At 31.9% G+C, this 15,346-nt stretch overlaps 1 protein-coding gene and 2 non-coding genes across 3 annotated transcripts; 1 reads left to right on the top strand and 2 right to left on the bottom strand.

Moving 5' to 3' along the window:
• Nucleotides 1-488: 488 nt before the first annotated feature.
• On the bottom strand, nucleotides 489-1,672 carry fbxb-76 (F-box domain-containing protein). Its single transcript, NM_069745.2, has 2 exons — nucleotides 1,590-1,672; nucleotides 489-945 (listed from the first exon to the last, which is right to left on the bottom strand). Exons 1-2 carry the CDS (start codon nucleotides 1,664-1,666, stop codon nucleotides 492-494), a joined length of 531 nt encoding a protein of 176 aa, NP_502146.1. The 5' UTR covers nucleotides 1,667-1,672; the 3' UTR covers nucleotides 489-491.
• Nucleotides 1,673-13,880: 12,208 nt separating this feature from the next.
• H02I12.10 lies at nucleotides 13,881-13,973 on the top strand. Its single transcript, NR_056636.1, has one exon. It is a non-coding gene; the product is annotated as an Unclassified non-coding RNA H02I12.10 (non-coding RNA).
• On the bottom strand, nucleotides 13,881-13,973 carry H02I12.11. Its single transcript, NR_056637.1, has one exon. It is a non-coding gene; the product is annotated as an Unclassified non-coding RNA H02I12.11 (non-coding RNA).
• Nucleotides 13,974-15,346: the final 1,373 nt, after the last annotated feature.

Consider the following 15,346-nt stretch of genomic DNA (forward strand, 5'->3'; position numbering starts at 1 on the left):
TAAATGTGAAAGGGACGCAATTCATCTGAATGATTCTCTCGTATCAATCAATGATTGTTTGATATTCTTCTGAACAGTGTTCTACAAAAATGAAAGTAAACATTTTATAAATTTTACAGAAATTTGTAGTATCATTGAAAAGAAAACAATTGCTGAAAATAGAAGTTGACAAAATTGCTATTTGTTTCAGAGAGTTTTAGACGTATATTAATTTCAAGAAAATAATTTGAAGTTGAAAACTGAAAAGCTTGTGTGATTTGAAATGCAATTTCCAATTTTAGTTATTTTCCAGAAATCCCCTGAAAAATTTTCCTTGTAAACTTTCCATTTTGTGATCATTCAATCCATCTTCTTCACTTTCTTTATTCAACTTGCACCCAAGGGGGCACATTCTTTTGACTCACACCAATCTTTTGACTTTTTCTAACTTTTTTCTCTCAAAATTGTTTCCGGTTTTGTCGTTCCATTTGGATGTCTCTATGGAGTGTCGTTCATTGTACTTTTTTGTTTTTCAAATAATACTTCAACATTTTTTGATAAAAAATATTAACAAAGTTTCCGATGTACATTGCGAATGTTTCAAGTGCCAAAACATCAAACATATCACAAATTGTATCTTCGTCGCAATCAATCTTATTGAAGAAAATAGAAAGCTCTGGATGATGACCTATTTCAAGAACATGATCCAAAAATTGTCTCACTCCAAGTCCTGGATTGGTCCAAGTTTGTCCTTCACTAGTCTTCAGAATGAATTCACGTTTACCAGGTTGTTCAAGGACTTGGTTTATATCAAATGAGAAGAACGCGGACGCAACAAAGTTATTCCTATCGGCCCGAATATAAAATCGTATATTGTCTTCTAAACCCACCAGAACATCTCTCATTTTTATATTCAAATTCTCAACATGATTTTTTGCCGTTTGAGAAATGAGAGCGAATCCAATTCTGAAACAAGAAACTTTTTTTTTGCCTCCGGATAGAAATGATGTTAATTCTCATATGTAGAATAAAATGTATCTATTCTCTCGTGCTCTCTCACCCCACCAGTTGTCGATGGCCATGATCGAGTGCACTCGATAAAAAGAAACGGAGAGGCAGTATAGAACTGACCTCTCACAGGTGCAAGACTAATTTTCAAAAGCCCCATAACTTCGGAACAGTTACCAAATTTTATGGAAAACTTTTAAACCAATACAACCGTTTAAACCAATACATTATTTTCTAATACTTTATCCTCTATTAGAACAATTTTTGAGAAGTTTATCCAAAAATTACAAATTCGTTGAAGTTTCCTCATAGTCAAAAAAAAGGTGCAAGACTATTAGAGACTGCAATACTAATAGAAGAAATACGGTAGTTCCACTTTAATATTGGCAGCTATAATTATTTTACAAACGGCGTTTCTGCGACACAATAATATTTGGTTATTAGTGTGTCGTCAGGCGTATTTTGTCGAGCAACGTCTAATGATGCGTGACGTCATAACAAACTGGTGTCCCCATTTTTATAGGTCAAAGTGTCACACAAAAAACGGTGGAGGGTTTAAGAAGTTTTGGAAAACGGATAAACACAAAATTTCAGAAACTTACAATTCGGTTAAAGGCATTCTTCGAAGAACGTAATTCAGAGATTTCTCAGGTAGATTGAGCAGAGGAAAGATGCTCATTGTGTCAGAATAGGAGAACAGTGACTGTGTTACAATATTGAATGGAAGAGGGAGACTTATGATCTAACCCCATTATTATCCTATTTTCAGATCTTTCTTGCTTTTTCTCTTATCCTCTGCTTCTCTCGTAATGCCCACTCGAGTAGACAACGCGTTGAATCACTATAAAATTAGGAAGAACTGGGTCAAAGGCCACCTTTACGTTCATATTTATTGAAGGGGAATATTTTATTCAGTCAAAATGATGTTATATATCTTAAAAATATTAACACACAAGAGCCTAATAGCTTGCCGACACCGCCTGTAAATCACGAAGGCAGCTTTCAATCACTCACAACGAAATCACAACGAATGCATAAAAAACCATGCAACGAGATGGTTTAATTTAGCTCTCGAAATGATAAACGAAATTATAAAAAAAGAGGACTTATAGATATCTATTATTATCTAGAAACTCGTATATGGTTTCACTTTTGACAAATAGTAATTTCCCTCAATTTTCCCTCGAAAGTTGTAGAACATCATGCACCCTTTTCCTTTGTTTATTTGTTTCATCGTTTTCTATTTCTGATTCTCACATTTACTAAAATTAACTTCAATTGTCCTTGCCACAAAGTTTTCGTACGGACTTTTTCTCATTCCTTACGCGATCATCGACCCATTTTATTGCTGGCAAAGAACTTTGATTATTTGTATATTCTACTGAGATAACTTTCAAACTTTCAGTATAACTGTGTCCAATCATTGTTGTTGTGTTTTTGCTACAGAATAAATACAATTTGAAAGGCTTGAAGGAGAATATGCTTTGATCAATTTCAAATGAAAGCTCTTCCGTGGTTGCTTTTCGAAATAATATTAGTGATCCGGAAACGTCAGATTTCCGTGAGTGATGACACTATGTTCCAGATATAAATAATCCAAACGTCGAATGATCAAAGAGTGAGTGGAATCTAGTTATTCAGAGTGACTGGCAGCTGAAATTATACCTGAACTTTTCTGATTCTGGAATTGGTACGTATTTGGAATACTTTAAATGTCGTCTGATCAGTTTTAAGGTCACCATTCTAGTCTCCGTTTTACATTTTTATCTGACTATGAGTTCTGCCAAAATTACTAGCTTTTCATATTTTTCTCGCCGAATACAAATATTTAACTCTGCCAAAATTAAACATTTGGGTTTTCACAGTTGAAATTTGCATTCTTAATCGATTTCCATTTTTTTGTCTTATTTCTGAATTTTAGACTATTTTTGGAAATGTTAAAGCAAAACTTCATTCACACGTCCTCCAGCGTTTCCCAGTCAGGGCTTTCAAACAGAATATGTCACCCGCCTCAAGACGTCTTTATTTCAAAGTAAACAAATTATTGTCTTACAAAATTCAAATTGGTGTAAGAAAAATTGTATCCAGGTGAGAGCCGTAATCTTACTATAAACCTTCAACCTTCCAGAAACTTGAAAATGCAAGGCGTCATACATATAAATTCTAAATCAAAATGAGTTTGTTAATATAGTCTGTGTGGTATTAGAGTTTTGAGGATTTGATGTAAAGAGCACAAATCACATTGAAAAAGAGCAAATATCACATGAAAAGAAATTGAATTTAGATGGAGAAAGTTCATAATTTCAAAAGTCCCTTTTGGATAGGTTGAATGAGATATTAATGATTCAAAAATGGATCAGCTAGGCGATTCGAGTCATTTATATTTTCCATTCATTGAGTTGTTTTCTAATATTCTAGAAAAAGTACAGAAGAACAACTATTGATAGATAATTTAATTCGTTCTCATTTATCTCCTTTTCTTCTTTTTTCCAGTCCTCCCTCACATCATTTTCGTTGTTTTGGACCGCAGGTGGTCCGCTTCTGAAAGGCGTATCAATTAGATATTTCTTCATTTTCTTCTCATTCTGATGCTCCATATAACATTTTGTAGTTCTTCCTCTATGAAAAGGAGAAGCGGACGTGCATTTGACACTGAAAAATATTCGAGCAGAAAACCAAATAAAAGTGAATGTACTTCAAAGAAGATCTAGTATGTCATCGTTTCAAAAGTTTCAAAGGTTCATGTCAAACTTGAATTTATTAGACAAACTATAATATGAATGCAGTTGTCCCTTTAATAAGTTTCCAATTTTCAATTGTTTACCAGCCCAGATATAAATAAAAAACACAGTTTCTTAAAAGTAGGGCGTTTGCAAAAGAATTTTGCAGTGCATTACAGTAGGTTCGGAACTCCAAATACTGCCTAGCTAGGTTCCACTAAATTTTTACTCTATTCAAGCAAATTTCAGACATTTAGAAAGGCAGCTGAAACTCGAATATCGTAAACTATACTTGAAATTGTCTTCTATTTGATCCTTAAACAATCCTTAAACAGACTGGCGCGAAATTTTTTACATGATTCTTGGTGAAAGGTATCTACACATGTTTCAAAACCTGCTAAACCAAAACATTCTGAATTTTTTGTAAAGCTCATTTTGGAGTTTTTACATTTCATTTTCTTGTGACGTTTGGTGGTAAATCAACTATTCTTTAAAATTCTCACAACTTTTCCGAAATAAAATGTATTTAAATTCTTTCCAAAATCTATCCACTATCCCTTTTGTAGCATTCCACCCATTCTCAACGCCCTCTTTTTTGTTCTTTTACTTCCAAGCCCCCATCCGTTATGACGTCGACACCCAAGTGGGTGCACACTTATTCACGTCGAACCAATTTTTTCCGTTTTTGCAACACTTATTCATTACATACGTCCTTCATTTTAATCCAACATTCGATAAATAATTCATTCAGAAATGTGCAAGATATGGTGGCATTTATGAATTTTCAATTGTTTGTTTTGTTGGAGTTAACTATTTATTTTTTCTTCAATTCTGACAAAAGGGTTTTTAGAATATTTCTACATAAGTGTCCCATTGTTCCAGGAAACCTACAACTCATCTGTCATAGAACATGTTGACAATGACAACGACAGGAAAAAGACGATCATATCAGGCTGCGTCCTGCTTCATTTTCTTTTTCTAGAAAATTTATAGCAACCTATTTTTCATATTTTCTGCATGATGTTTTTGTTTTCAAAGTTTTGAAGTTATGAAAATTCAGAAATAGAAGATCAACTCTCTCTTTCATAAATTATATTTGTTGTTTTGGCACATTGGCCAACTTTTGTAGTCAACTCATTGACTCTAAGGGAATGTTTTTGAATTTTTCAAATGTTTGAAAAATTACGGCAACTGTAATTTTTCTCATTTTTGATATTTTCATTTGATGCGAGTCGGATGTTTTAAAATAATTTTCTTTCGAAAAATTGAACACTAAAAAAATATATACGTTGCGCCTACTTTGCCCTACACAGCGCCTCAAATCGGGAGAGTTAAGAAAATCGAGAATTGGAAAGTCCAACGGAGCGCGTTTGCACACTTTTACGGTATTAAATGAGTTTCAGACGAAATTTCGCGATTATTCGAGTTTTCAAGATGAAATTTGGAAAAAATAATTAAATATTGGGATTATTATTGCTTTAAAAAAGTTTTAAAAAACATTTTATTGAACAAATTCACGATTTGGCTGCTTTTTCATTGATTTTCGAACCGACTAGAACAAGTTAACTCTATGACAAAATTTCTACGCGAAACAAATTTTTTCAAGCATTAATATGTTTGATTCCAATTTTTAAACGTCAGCTTGATAGAGATAACACGGTTTCACGTCTTGAAATTGTTCAAAAATGCCCACATCAACGGAAACTGTTTAGTTGGCAGCTGATCTTCACTAAACCAACACTAAATGTTCAGATCAAATCACAACTTGTTTGATCATTTGAAAAAACATTTTTGAATCATTGTTTCCCACAAAAAGCAGATGATAAGTAGTATAGCATGATGAGAATCCATTAGATTCTTCATATGCGCATAGCTATAGATACTGTATCTTCGACAACTCCTATCTCCTCAGAGATGCAAGATATCAAAAAGTGATTAACTAAGAAATTGTAGAACATATCAAAAACTATACTAATTAGTTAAAATCATGTGTTTATCTCTTAAGATGAGGGAGTTAGAGCAGCCAGTAGAATAACAAAAAGTATGCAATACAAATGTACGTCTAACTCCCCCATCTTGAAAGATAAAAACGCAGGTTAAATTGAATATCATAGTTTTTGATGTGCTCTACAAGTTCTCAGTTGATCACTTTTTGGTATCTCACCTCTCCGAGTAGATAGGAGTTGTCGAAGTTGAGGTATCTAGAGCCGTAGAGGGCAGGAAGAACCTGATGGTTTCTTATTAAGAAAAAGAAAATATAACACGAAACTTGTAAAAAATGTTAATTTGATCATTTATGTGAGTATTTGATCCATTTTTTAAGGAAAATTGGAGAGCAACACTTGCATAAGAAATTTGGCGTGGCATAGATCCATTGGTAGATTGGAACATTGAAATTTGATCAGAACTATTTTTTTTTTTTTAGTGATTTTGATTGATTTGTAGCTTTATTCTAGTGAAATCTTTGATTTCATACAAGTTTTTTAACCAATTTTGCAAGATTTCCCTTGATAAATGTTGCTTTACTTTTTTATCGATTTCGTTGTAAAGAAAAATCATTTTCTGTGTTATCAGTCAAATTAATGACTAAAACACTTTAAACAGATTCAAACTATTAGTAAAAATTCTAAAATTGAATATTTATGCAATAAAATTGCTCTAAAATCAATTTTTATTTGCAAAATTCTGTTTTTCAGATTCGCCGAAATTCAGAGCTCATTTCGAGCTTATTTGGGGGAAAATTTATATTAAGATGAAGTAAATCGCATCGCGAACAGTCTCTGGGCGGTCCCGCATATTGAAAATTGCTTTAAAATCCCTAAAATCCAGCAAAAACGCGATATTTTACTGTTTTGTTACACATTAATTCCAATTCGTGCGACGTCTGCAGCAAACGCGCTCCCGCGCCAAAACCACTTCTTTAGCTCTTCTCTCCCGATCTGAGGCGCTGTGCCCTAAAGATTACTGTAACTTGGCACGATATAATAATTTAATCTACAGCTGAGCTGGTCTCAAAAATTTTGCCATTTGGAAAATATACATTTTTGTATCCTTATTTTACAGGCCCCAAGCAATTTAAACTTGCTTCTGAAAATATTTTGCTTCAAGAATGTTTTGGAAAGCTTAGGGAATATTGAAACTAACAATGTGGAAAACTCAAGTTGTCATTAAATTCTCATAGTGAACTAATAAAAATGTGTTAAAGACAGTAAAATGTAAAATTACTCGTTAGTTAATGAAAAAATTGCAGCTTTCAAGTTGAAATTTTGCGCCCATCATTATACACGTACCTACTGCCAAATAACACTTTTTTACGGTTCAAAACATCAATTTTGAATAGGGAATAAAAACTGTCTCAAGCCAAACTGCGCAGAAATTGTCCACCGAAGTTCTTGCCTGAAGGCATAAAATAGGCAATATGTAGGCAGGTCTAGAAACGTGCCCGTTTACCCTGGAAGCACCCACATTTTCCGAATGTAGCCCATTATCTGAAAGTACATAAATGTATCTGAAGCCTACCAGGATTCTGGAATGTCATTTTCAGAAGTAGAGAGTTTCTGCAATTGGCGTTTCGTATTTTCTTCCATCATGTGACTAACACATTGAAACAAATTTAATAAACTTCATTGACGCAGTTTTTTTTTGCAAATTTGGAGCAATGAGTTATTTAATTTTCTTGGGTGAATATTTGCACTTTCAAACTAATAATCCACGATGTTTATTTTCCATTTTCTAGAATATTCCAATAATTATTTCTGCGTGGGCTTCAAACTTATGATGATTGTTTCTGAAATCTCAAACCCCAATACGTTTCTTATATTCGTGGCAATTATTCATAGGCAATCCACACAAATTCACATTTTCTATCCCATTTCCTTATGACCCTGTGACTTGATTACTTTTCCGCTTATGACATAAAAATGAATAGCAACGAAAATTGACATGTTTATAGGATTTTTGGAGAAAAATAGGAATAGACTTACTCCAGAACTTTGAAGCATACGGCTTTCTGACCTCTTTTTTCCAGTTATATGCTCCATGAAAACTATTTTGTATCAACATTTTGTATTTTCCTGAAAAAGTGTATTACAGGAAATGCAAGTTTGTCTAGGGGGCATTCATCCGTTTCTTTTTGCAAAAACAAGTGATATACCTCAATTTGTTCTCTGAATTTCATAGAGTATTCTAATTTATTTCTTCACTTTCTATTTGTATTTTTTATAACTTTTCAATGGGTTCAAAGTATAAGACCACAAAAAAAGAAACAAAATCTCAGAATAAAATAAAATTTTTGAAGCTGTTTCGTTCTGGATGAGAGCATCCTCATCTTCTAAACTTCATTTAATTGCATTCTTTTTTTCTTTTATTTTGCATTTTGCATACACAGGTCATCCAAATAAGTGAACTAACATAAATTACTACGCGCTGACGCAAACTTGAAGTTGGGTGTTGTGGTGCAAAATTCATTGCAAAAATTGAAGATAAATAATCAAGCAAAATAGTTCAGAAATAAGCTTTTCTTGAGTATAAAAAAATGTTTATATTTTGTATCTTGTAACTCACATTTTATCTAACTATGGGAACCTACCAAGCCGGCAACAACGGTTTTAGTGTTTATTCAAATCCTAAACTCATTTTTCGTCCCCCAGAAACCGTTTTTTTTCAAAGGATGTAACCTCACACTAAATGAGCCGCCAGTAAAAAAAACTACGTGGCATTACACAATTCATCAAAACTTTTTAAAACTTTAACTCTCTTCACTTAAATCTGCAAAATTTTAAGAAACTGTGAATTGACTTTCCCATCGGGACTAGACCGTTTTTAATTGTTTTCCCTCTGGTTGAAAATTTCAGTTTTTCCCATGACAGATATCCAGATAGTGGAACTGCTTTTTTTGTTTTTTTTTTTCATGAGACTTTTCACTTTTCCGACACTTACTTCCGTTTTTTTATTGTGTTCAACGCAAACTATTTTTTCTCTGGTCGCATTTGGAATACAAATGAGTTTATTTATTGATTTTTGGGTTTAGGAAGAAACGATCGATTAAAAAATTTGGATTATTCGAAGTTTGAGCGTTTGAAAACTTTTTTCTTCAAAAATGATAAAGATTCCGTTTTCCTGAATTTTAACTAACAATTATATATATATATATATATATATATATATATATATATATGTATGTTGATTATTCAAAGTACCAGGTACCCAGTCAGTTTTCCAATAAATACCAACTATAGAACTTAAAGATGACGTGAGTAAAGATTTATAAAACAAAAAATAGTTTGAAATTCAGAACTACAAAAAAATAAAACCAAAAAAATTCGAAGAAAAAGAAGAAACCCTCAATTTGAAGAACGTTTTTTTTGTGAAGTTTTGTTTGAGTTCCCTTTGAAACGAAAACTGCATTTTTCCAATTTTTTAAAATCAATCAGATGGAACAATCCGGGCATAAAACATGCACGCATACTTGGAGACGAGTTCTAATTAGAAAAGATTTATAAAATATTCACTGAAACTGTACTCGAACACTTTTAACATTCACTCTAAAAAGGTTTCAGCTCAACAATACTTACTCCTATTGAAAACTTCAAGAGCATATGATACTCAGCAAAAAAAGTAATATTTTATTTATTTTCTAACTACTAATAGCCCATCAGCTCATTCAGTTTTCTACTCGTTTCCCTTCATCTTGTTCCAATCACTTTCTCGTCTTCACAATCAGTTTTCAATCATCAAAGTACCTCATAAAAGCCAACTGTCCTTCTTCCAAATCATTAAATCACTTCTAAACTCCTAGGAACCTCTGAACTCATTAGTTAATTCTTCAATGATAAGAGACTACTGTACTTACTTCATTTTTCGTTTCCTTCATCTCTTGTCTGTCATGCAAATCTTTGCGAAAAATAAGGCGGTGCATTGAAATGAAAAGTTCAAAAGAGATAGAAAGAGTTGAAACAAGTTGTGACATCCGTTTGAGTAGAGACTGAGTGAGGGAGTGAGAGATAAAAATTTAGTTTTTTGTTTGTTATTTTTATTCATATTTTTTGGTAGGATATGTTGTTCGACTCATGAGACCAATCATTAAGATTGACGATTTTTTTTGGCAAAAACAAAACCATTTTAAGTTATGTGTTCTCATTCTGGAGAGAATTCGGTCAGCTCTTCATCTGATCCTCGTGTTTTTTTCATTTTAAAGTGAACAAGTTATTGTTATTCTGATGTGGTTTACGGTATTTTATAAGTTTTTCAAGACTACTTTTTTTTGAACATAGGGATTTCTAAAACACATTCGAAATTTGACAATTTTCAAATAATAAGATGTTTGAAAATATGCTGCTATTTTTCTAAACTTTGATTGTTGTGTGTCTTCTAAAGAATTTCCAAACTTTCAGCCTCAGTTTTGCAAAATTTTCAGAGATCTTGAATTTTGAGATCAATGACCACAGACGGTTATCAAAAGTTTACAAATAATTTTCGAAAATCCGCACTGAAATAGGTGATTTTAAAAGCTGATTTTGATGCATTTTTGATTAAAAAAAAATACTATTTGTGTTTATTTTTTAATTTTCAAATTTACAAGAAATTTTGCTTTTGGAAAAATATAGAGCATTAGAATACAATTACAATTAATAATATTACTATTTGAAACTCGTGGAAAAAAGTATTGGTTGACTTTCAAAAATAATGCGAAAGCTTTGTTTTCACCACTTTTTTCTGTAATAAAAAACCCAAAGAATTTTTGAAAGTTTGCACTGTATTTGATCAAATTTCCACCGCTTGCGCTTTCAAACAAACTTGTTAGAGTTTTTAATTTAAAAAATCTAACATTTTGCATAAACTTGCATCAGTCACACTTTTGGACCAAAGTCAACCATGAAATATTTAAAACATTTCTAAGATTGCTACAATTTACTCTTAGGTTTTTGATTTAGTTTTTATTCGAAAAAGAAGAAAAATCTCAACCTTTCAAGATTTTCCGTTTGATCAACTAACTTTTGTCACATAATTATAAGGTTCACCTGGACATGTCACATGTGAGAACTCTTCTTTTTCTGAAACCTTTTTTTTCCACAAATGTTCTCATTTTCTTCACATCTCTATCTTTTTTCTATTATTTTTTCGTCGTTTTCTCCTCAATCTGCCACGTCAAAATCATGTCAAACTCTTTGAGAGCACTGACTTCTCGTCAAATCTCTCTTTGATTTCTTGTGACGCGCGAGCCATCAATGACTAAACCTTTGCAGGAACAATATAATTTTTGTCCCCTATCTAGTTAGTTCCTTAATCTTAACCACAAAGATCATACACTTTTCCGTTTAGAAATAATCTTCTAACACAAAAGGTAAGGAATGTGTCATTAATGGAAAAGACCTCAATGAACATGAACTCAATTGCTTATTGACTCCCACGTCGTAAAAATCAAATTGAAATAAACTCCTGCTAACTCTGTTATTTTCTCTAAATTTGCATTGACTTCCGCAGACTTTTATAATCGAATCCCAAAGTTGATTAGCTTCGATTTCTCTCTTTGCCACGCATTCCAAGTATTCTGCATCTTTTTTTAAATTCAGTTAATTTATCATTTGATTCCATTGCTATAAATTTGAAATATATCACGTACAAGTTTAAATTAGACTCTTTAGTGGGTGTTAAGAAGGTTTTGATGAAAGTGTACTTGAACATTAGACAGATTTATGCTATAGTTTTAAAAGATATTTTAGATTAGGAAGAAGTTTGAAGCCGCATTTGATTTTCAAAAAAAAAGAGCATTTGTTTTTTCTTAAAAACTTTATAATACCTATTAGAAAATCTTTGTAAATTTCTATTAGAAAGTACCGTATTCCTCAATTAGTCTTGCACCCCAATTCTTGTCTTACCAGTAATACTATGAGGAAATTTTGAGAAATTACTAAATTTTTTTGGATAAGTAAAATTTGAATGTGATTAAATGGCTTAAACGGAATAAAGTTGAATTTTCAACAAAAGTTGGTAACTTTTCCAAAGTTATTGAGCTTTCAAAATTTAGTCTTGCACCCCTACGGGCCAAAAAATTAGTATTGCATGCAAGACTAATAGAGGAAACTCCTTAAATTATTTCAAGATTTTTTATCTGAAATTACAGACTATGAAACACGTTTCCATGTTCTTGATTCCCTTAATTTTACTTTTTTTCATTTTTGGAAAACCAACAAGTTCACATGAACTTGGGGTAAATGTCAAAAATTCCAATTTCCCATAACTATGCGCCTGTGAGTCGTGCTTCTTTTGAATACATAATTCTTAATTACGAGTTTTTGAATTTTAGATTGTTATGACTTGCGTACACTGAGTTATTGGTTTGTACTTCAATCAGATATATTCAATCTTCTTAATAATTCGAGAATAATTTAAGAAAGAAAATTGTTCGTTATTATGAGATCATCATTTACTATAAGAGCTATGCGATCTCTTGAAGATCATTGAAATTATTCATTTCATCAAATGAATTCCACTACATATTGGACATTGATGTGTTGAATATATACCAATATACCTGCTATACACAGACATCTACACTTAAATTAACATTTTTATATGAGGACGATGATGAAAAAGAAGAAGATTCTTCTGACTTATTTACTCATTCTTTTTGCCTTTAAACCGATAAATGTGCTCTTTGTGGAAGATATCTTATGTTGTCATTACCAGCTATTCATTTGACCACTTTTCTTTCTTTTTTCCTTTCTTTATACAACGCAAAAGACTTATTGAATAAAAACAAAAAACTAAATCCTAAATATTCGAATATATGATATTCCTTCCTTTTTATCTAGAAAAAACGTGCTTGTGACATGTAAAAAGAGCTTCTGGATCAAAATTTGAGTAGAAAAGTCACTCTGAAAAAGTGGGCGTTGTCTGACAAATTCTTTGAACTTTTTTCGTTCTCTTTATTTATCACTTGTGGGGAACTTTTTTTTCTGAATAGTAGTTTGATGAACATGTTCCAAAATATTTACACTAAAAGTCCGAGGATGCATTACGTTTTTTGTCGTTCATCTGATTGAGCTAATATTAAAATAATTTGGGAAAACACGTTAGATTTTGGGTTTTTGTAACATTCAACGAAAGAATAATATTTTTAGATGAAGGCCCTGTAAAGTTAGTACAGATTTTCAAGCTATGTATTATATGAGAGCTTACCAATGTTTTTTCTCAAATTTAATTTTTTTCAATTCTGTGAAGCCAACGATATTTTCAAATTTTCAGTCGACAAAACGGGTAACCTCTTGCTGAAAATTATGTGATATATTTACTTACTTTATGGGAAGACTAACTTGTCAAATCGAGACTGTTCATCTGGTTGAGAACTTGTTTGCCTCTTCCCAGACGCTTGCTCCCTCGCACCATTCTGGTCAATGTTCCCGTGGAATATTTAGTCACAACTTATGTTTGTTTGGAACAAATTTTGATTTTCATCTAGGGAATTCCCAGAGATAATTTGGATAATATGCTTCTGTAGTTTTTCGATGTTTTAAATCATTTTTTCATCATAAAAAATTCCATTTTGTGGTAGAATAAAACGTTTTTATTTTTTAATGGATGCCTACATACCGCCTGCATTAGTGCTTAGTTTTAAGATCAAAATGTGATTTGGCAATACTAGGCTTATGGATTGTTCCACTGAAAGTCAATTTCCGTTTCATAAAAAGTTCCAAAATGTAATTTGAAGTCCCCCTCTTTTAAAAGTATGACACATGGATGCAACTTCCCACGATTCTTAAGCTCCACCCATCTCTCAATTCCATTTTTAAATATCATTTATCCATGACCGATTAGTGTGAGCTCGAAAGATGAAACAAGCTTCGTTTTTCATTTCAGTTATTTTATGTTCTTAATATTTGTTTTTCATATTTCATGGAACCCCTTTTTTGGGTTATTTTTGCGTTTTAATGAGTTTTTCCAGACAAATCAAAAACACTTTCATTGAAATGAAATTTAAAATCTTTTCATGAAAATTAACAACAATTTTCGTATCAAAATAATTCATCAATCTCATGTTAGAGTTCAATGAAAATAATTTGACCGATTGCGTGTTTGGAAAATTATTTTGTTTCCACAACCCGGAAATTGGAAACAAAAACCTTATATTTCGGAACGATTTCGGCTTTTGCCCCCTTCAAGCGTCCACCGTCACCCATGTGATGTTTCTCGGCTTACAACTTTTGAAATACGTATCAGATTTCCAAGAGATCAGGAGACGCAGACGATAAATCACGTCACGGATACGTGTTACCGCAACTTGAACCTATCTAACCTTTCTTTTTTTTTGTAACTTTTTAAACTCTACTTTGTGTCTTGAAACAATTGCTCTTGTTTTGAGATCGAAGTATTTTTGAAAAACACGTGTTTTTGAAGTTTAAATCTATTTTTAAGATTTAGAAAAAAAGAAACTTCAGATATAGATTTCAAAAGTTTGTGTGTAGTTTTCAAACTAGACTTTTTACACGGTGAAGGCGTTGTGGGCGCCTCCGGCCCTCATCGAGATGGTCAAGCATCAGGCACTCGTTGAAATCCTAGTTAAGTTGAAAAACAACGTAATAATAATTGTTTTTTTTCACGAAATTTCAAACTGTTTTCGCCCAACTGCTGAAGTTTCTAACAATATATTGCATTCGAAATAATCTATTGAGGAAACTCATATCTCTTTTAATTTAGAATATGCCAATAAATATGTAACTGCAAAACTATAGAAGAATGTAAAAGTAACATTTTCTAGATAGAAGTCTTAAATATACAAAAAAACTATCAAAGTTAAGCAAAAAGATGCGAGGCGAAAAGAGGAAATATAGTTTTTGGAAGCAACAAAAATATGTGTCGCCAATTTTTCTTGCTGAAAAATAAACACTGATGACTTTTCTAACTTTTTTGCAATCTTTTGTTGTTACTCTGTTAGCATCTTCATTCGGGTACCTATGCGAAAAATGTTCAAGAGGTTAGCACTCAAACAGCACAAAAAATGTTTTGCTTGCGAACAGTCTAACTTGTGCAAACTAGAAAGCCTTTGAAAAATGAGCACAATAACTATTCGTGACACATTTGGTTTTAAGTTTGTTAGAGTTGTAGAAAAGTTTTGAATTGAAATTATCAGTTTTTATTAATATTAATAAACCAGACGTCATTCTTATTTTTCTCATAAAAATTGACACCATCTTTGTCCATCTTTATCCCATTTCGTCCTTATTTTCTTTCTGTTTTTCATTCCAATTTTTATGAATGAAATTTGAATTTCTTCCAAGAACTACTTCATTACCCCATTGGCACTTTCTTTTCTCAATTCTTAATTTTTTTATTGAGATAAGTAAATATTAAAAGTTGTGTTATGCTCTTCGAACTTTTTTCTTTCTGATTTCTGTTCAAATCGTTGAAAACCAGAAATCTCTTCATTTGACAAGAAAAATAAATTTAAAAGCTCCAGATTACATTGGGGGGAAATGTATCTGGAAGTGTGCGTCAGATGATCATAAATTGGGATCAACTTTGTTTTTGAAATTTTTTTTTTCCGAAAATTACAAATTGTTTTCGACAAAATAAACAGATTTGTGAAAAACTATATCAAAGCTATTTTTTAATCAACGAGAATATCAAGAAATGTTGATGGG

The sequence above is a fragment of the Caenorhabditis elegans genome, chromosome IV (genome assembly GCF_000002985.6).
Source record: "Caenorhabditis elegans chromosome IV".
NCBI classification, from domain to species: Eukaryota; Metazoa; Nematoda; class Chromadorea; order Rhabditida; family Rhabditidae; genus Caenorhabditis; species Caenorhabditis elegans.

Bases quoted from the DNA above. Each gene is read 5' to 3' on its own strand.
- fbxb-76 (NM_069745.2), bottom strand. From the start codon at position 1,666: ATGAGCATCTTTCCTCTGCTCAATCTACCTGAGAAATCTCTGAATTAC. The intron at 946-1,589 runs GTAAGTTTCTGA...TTCTTGTTTCAG, and splicing joins AGAATGCCTTTAACCGAATT to AATTGGATTCGCTCTCATTT.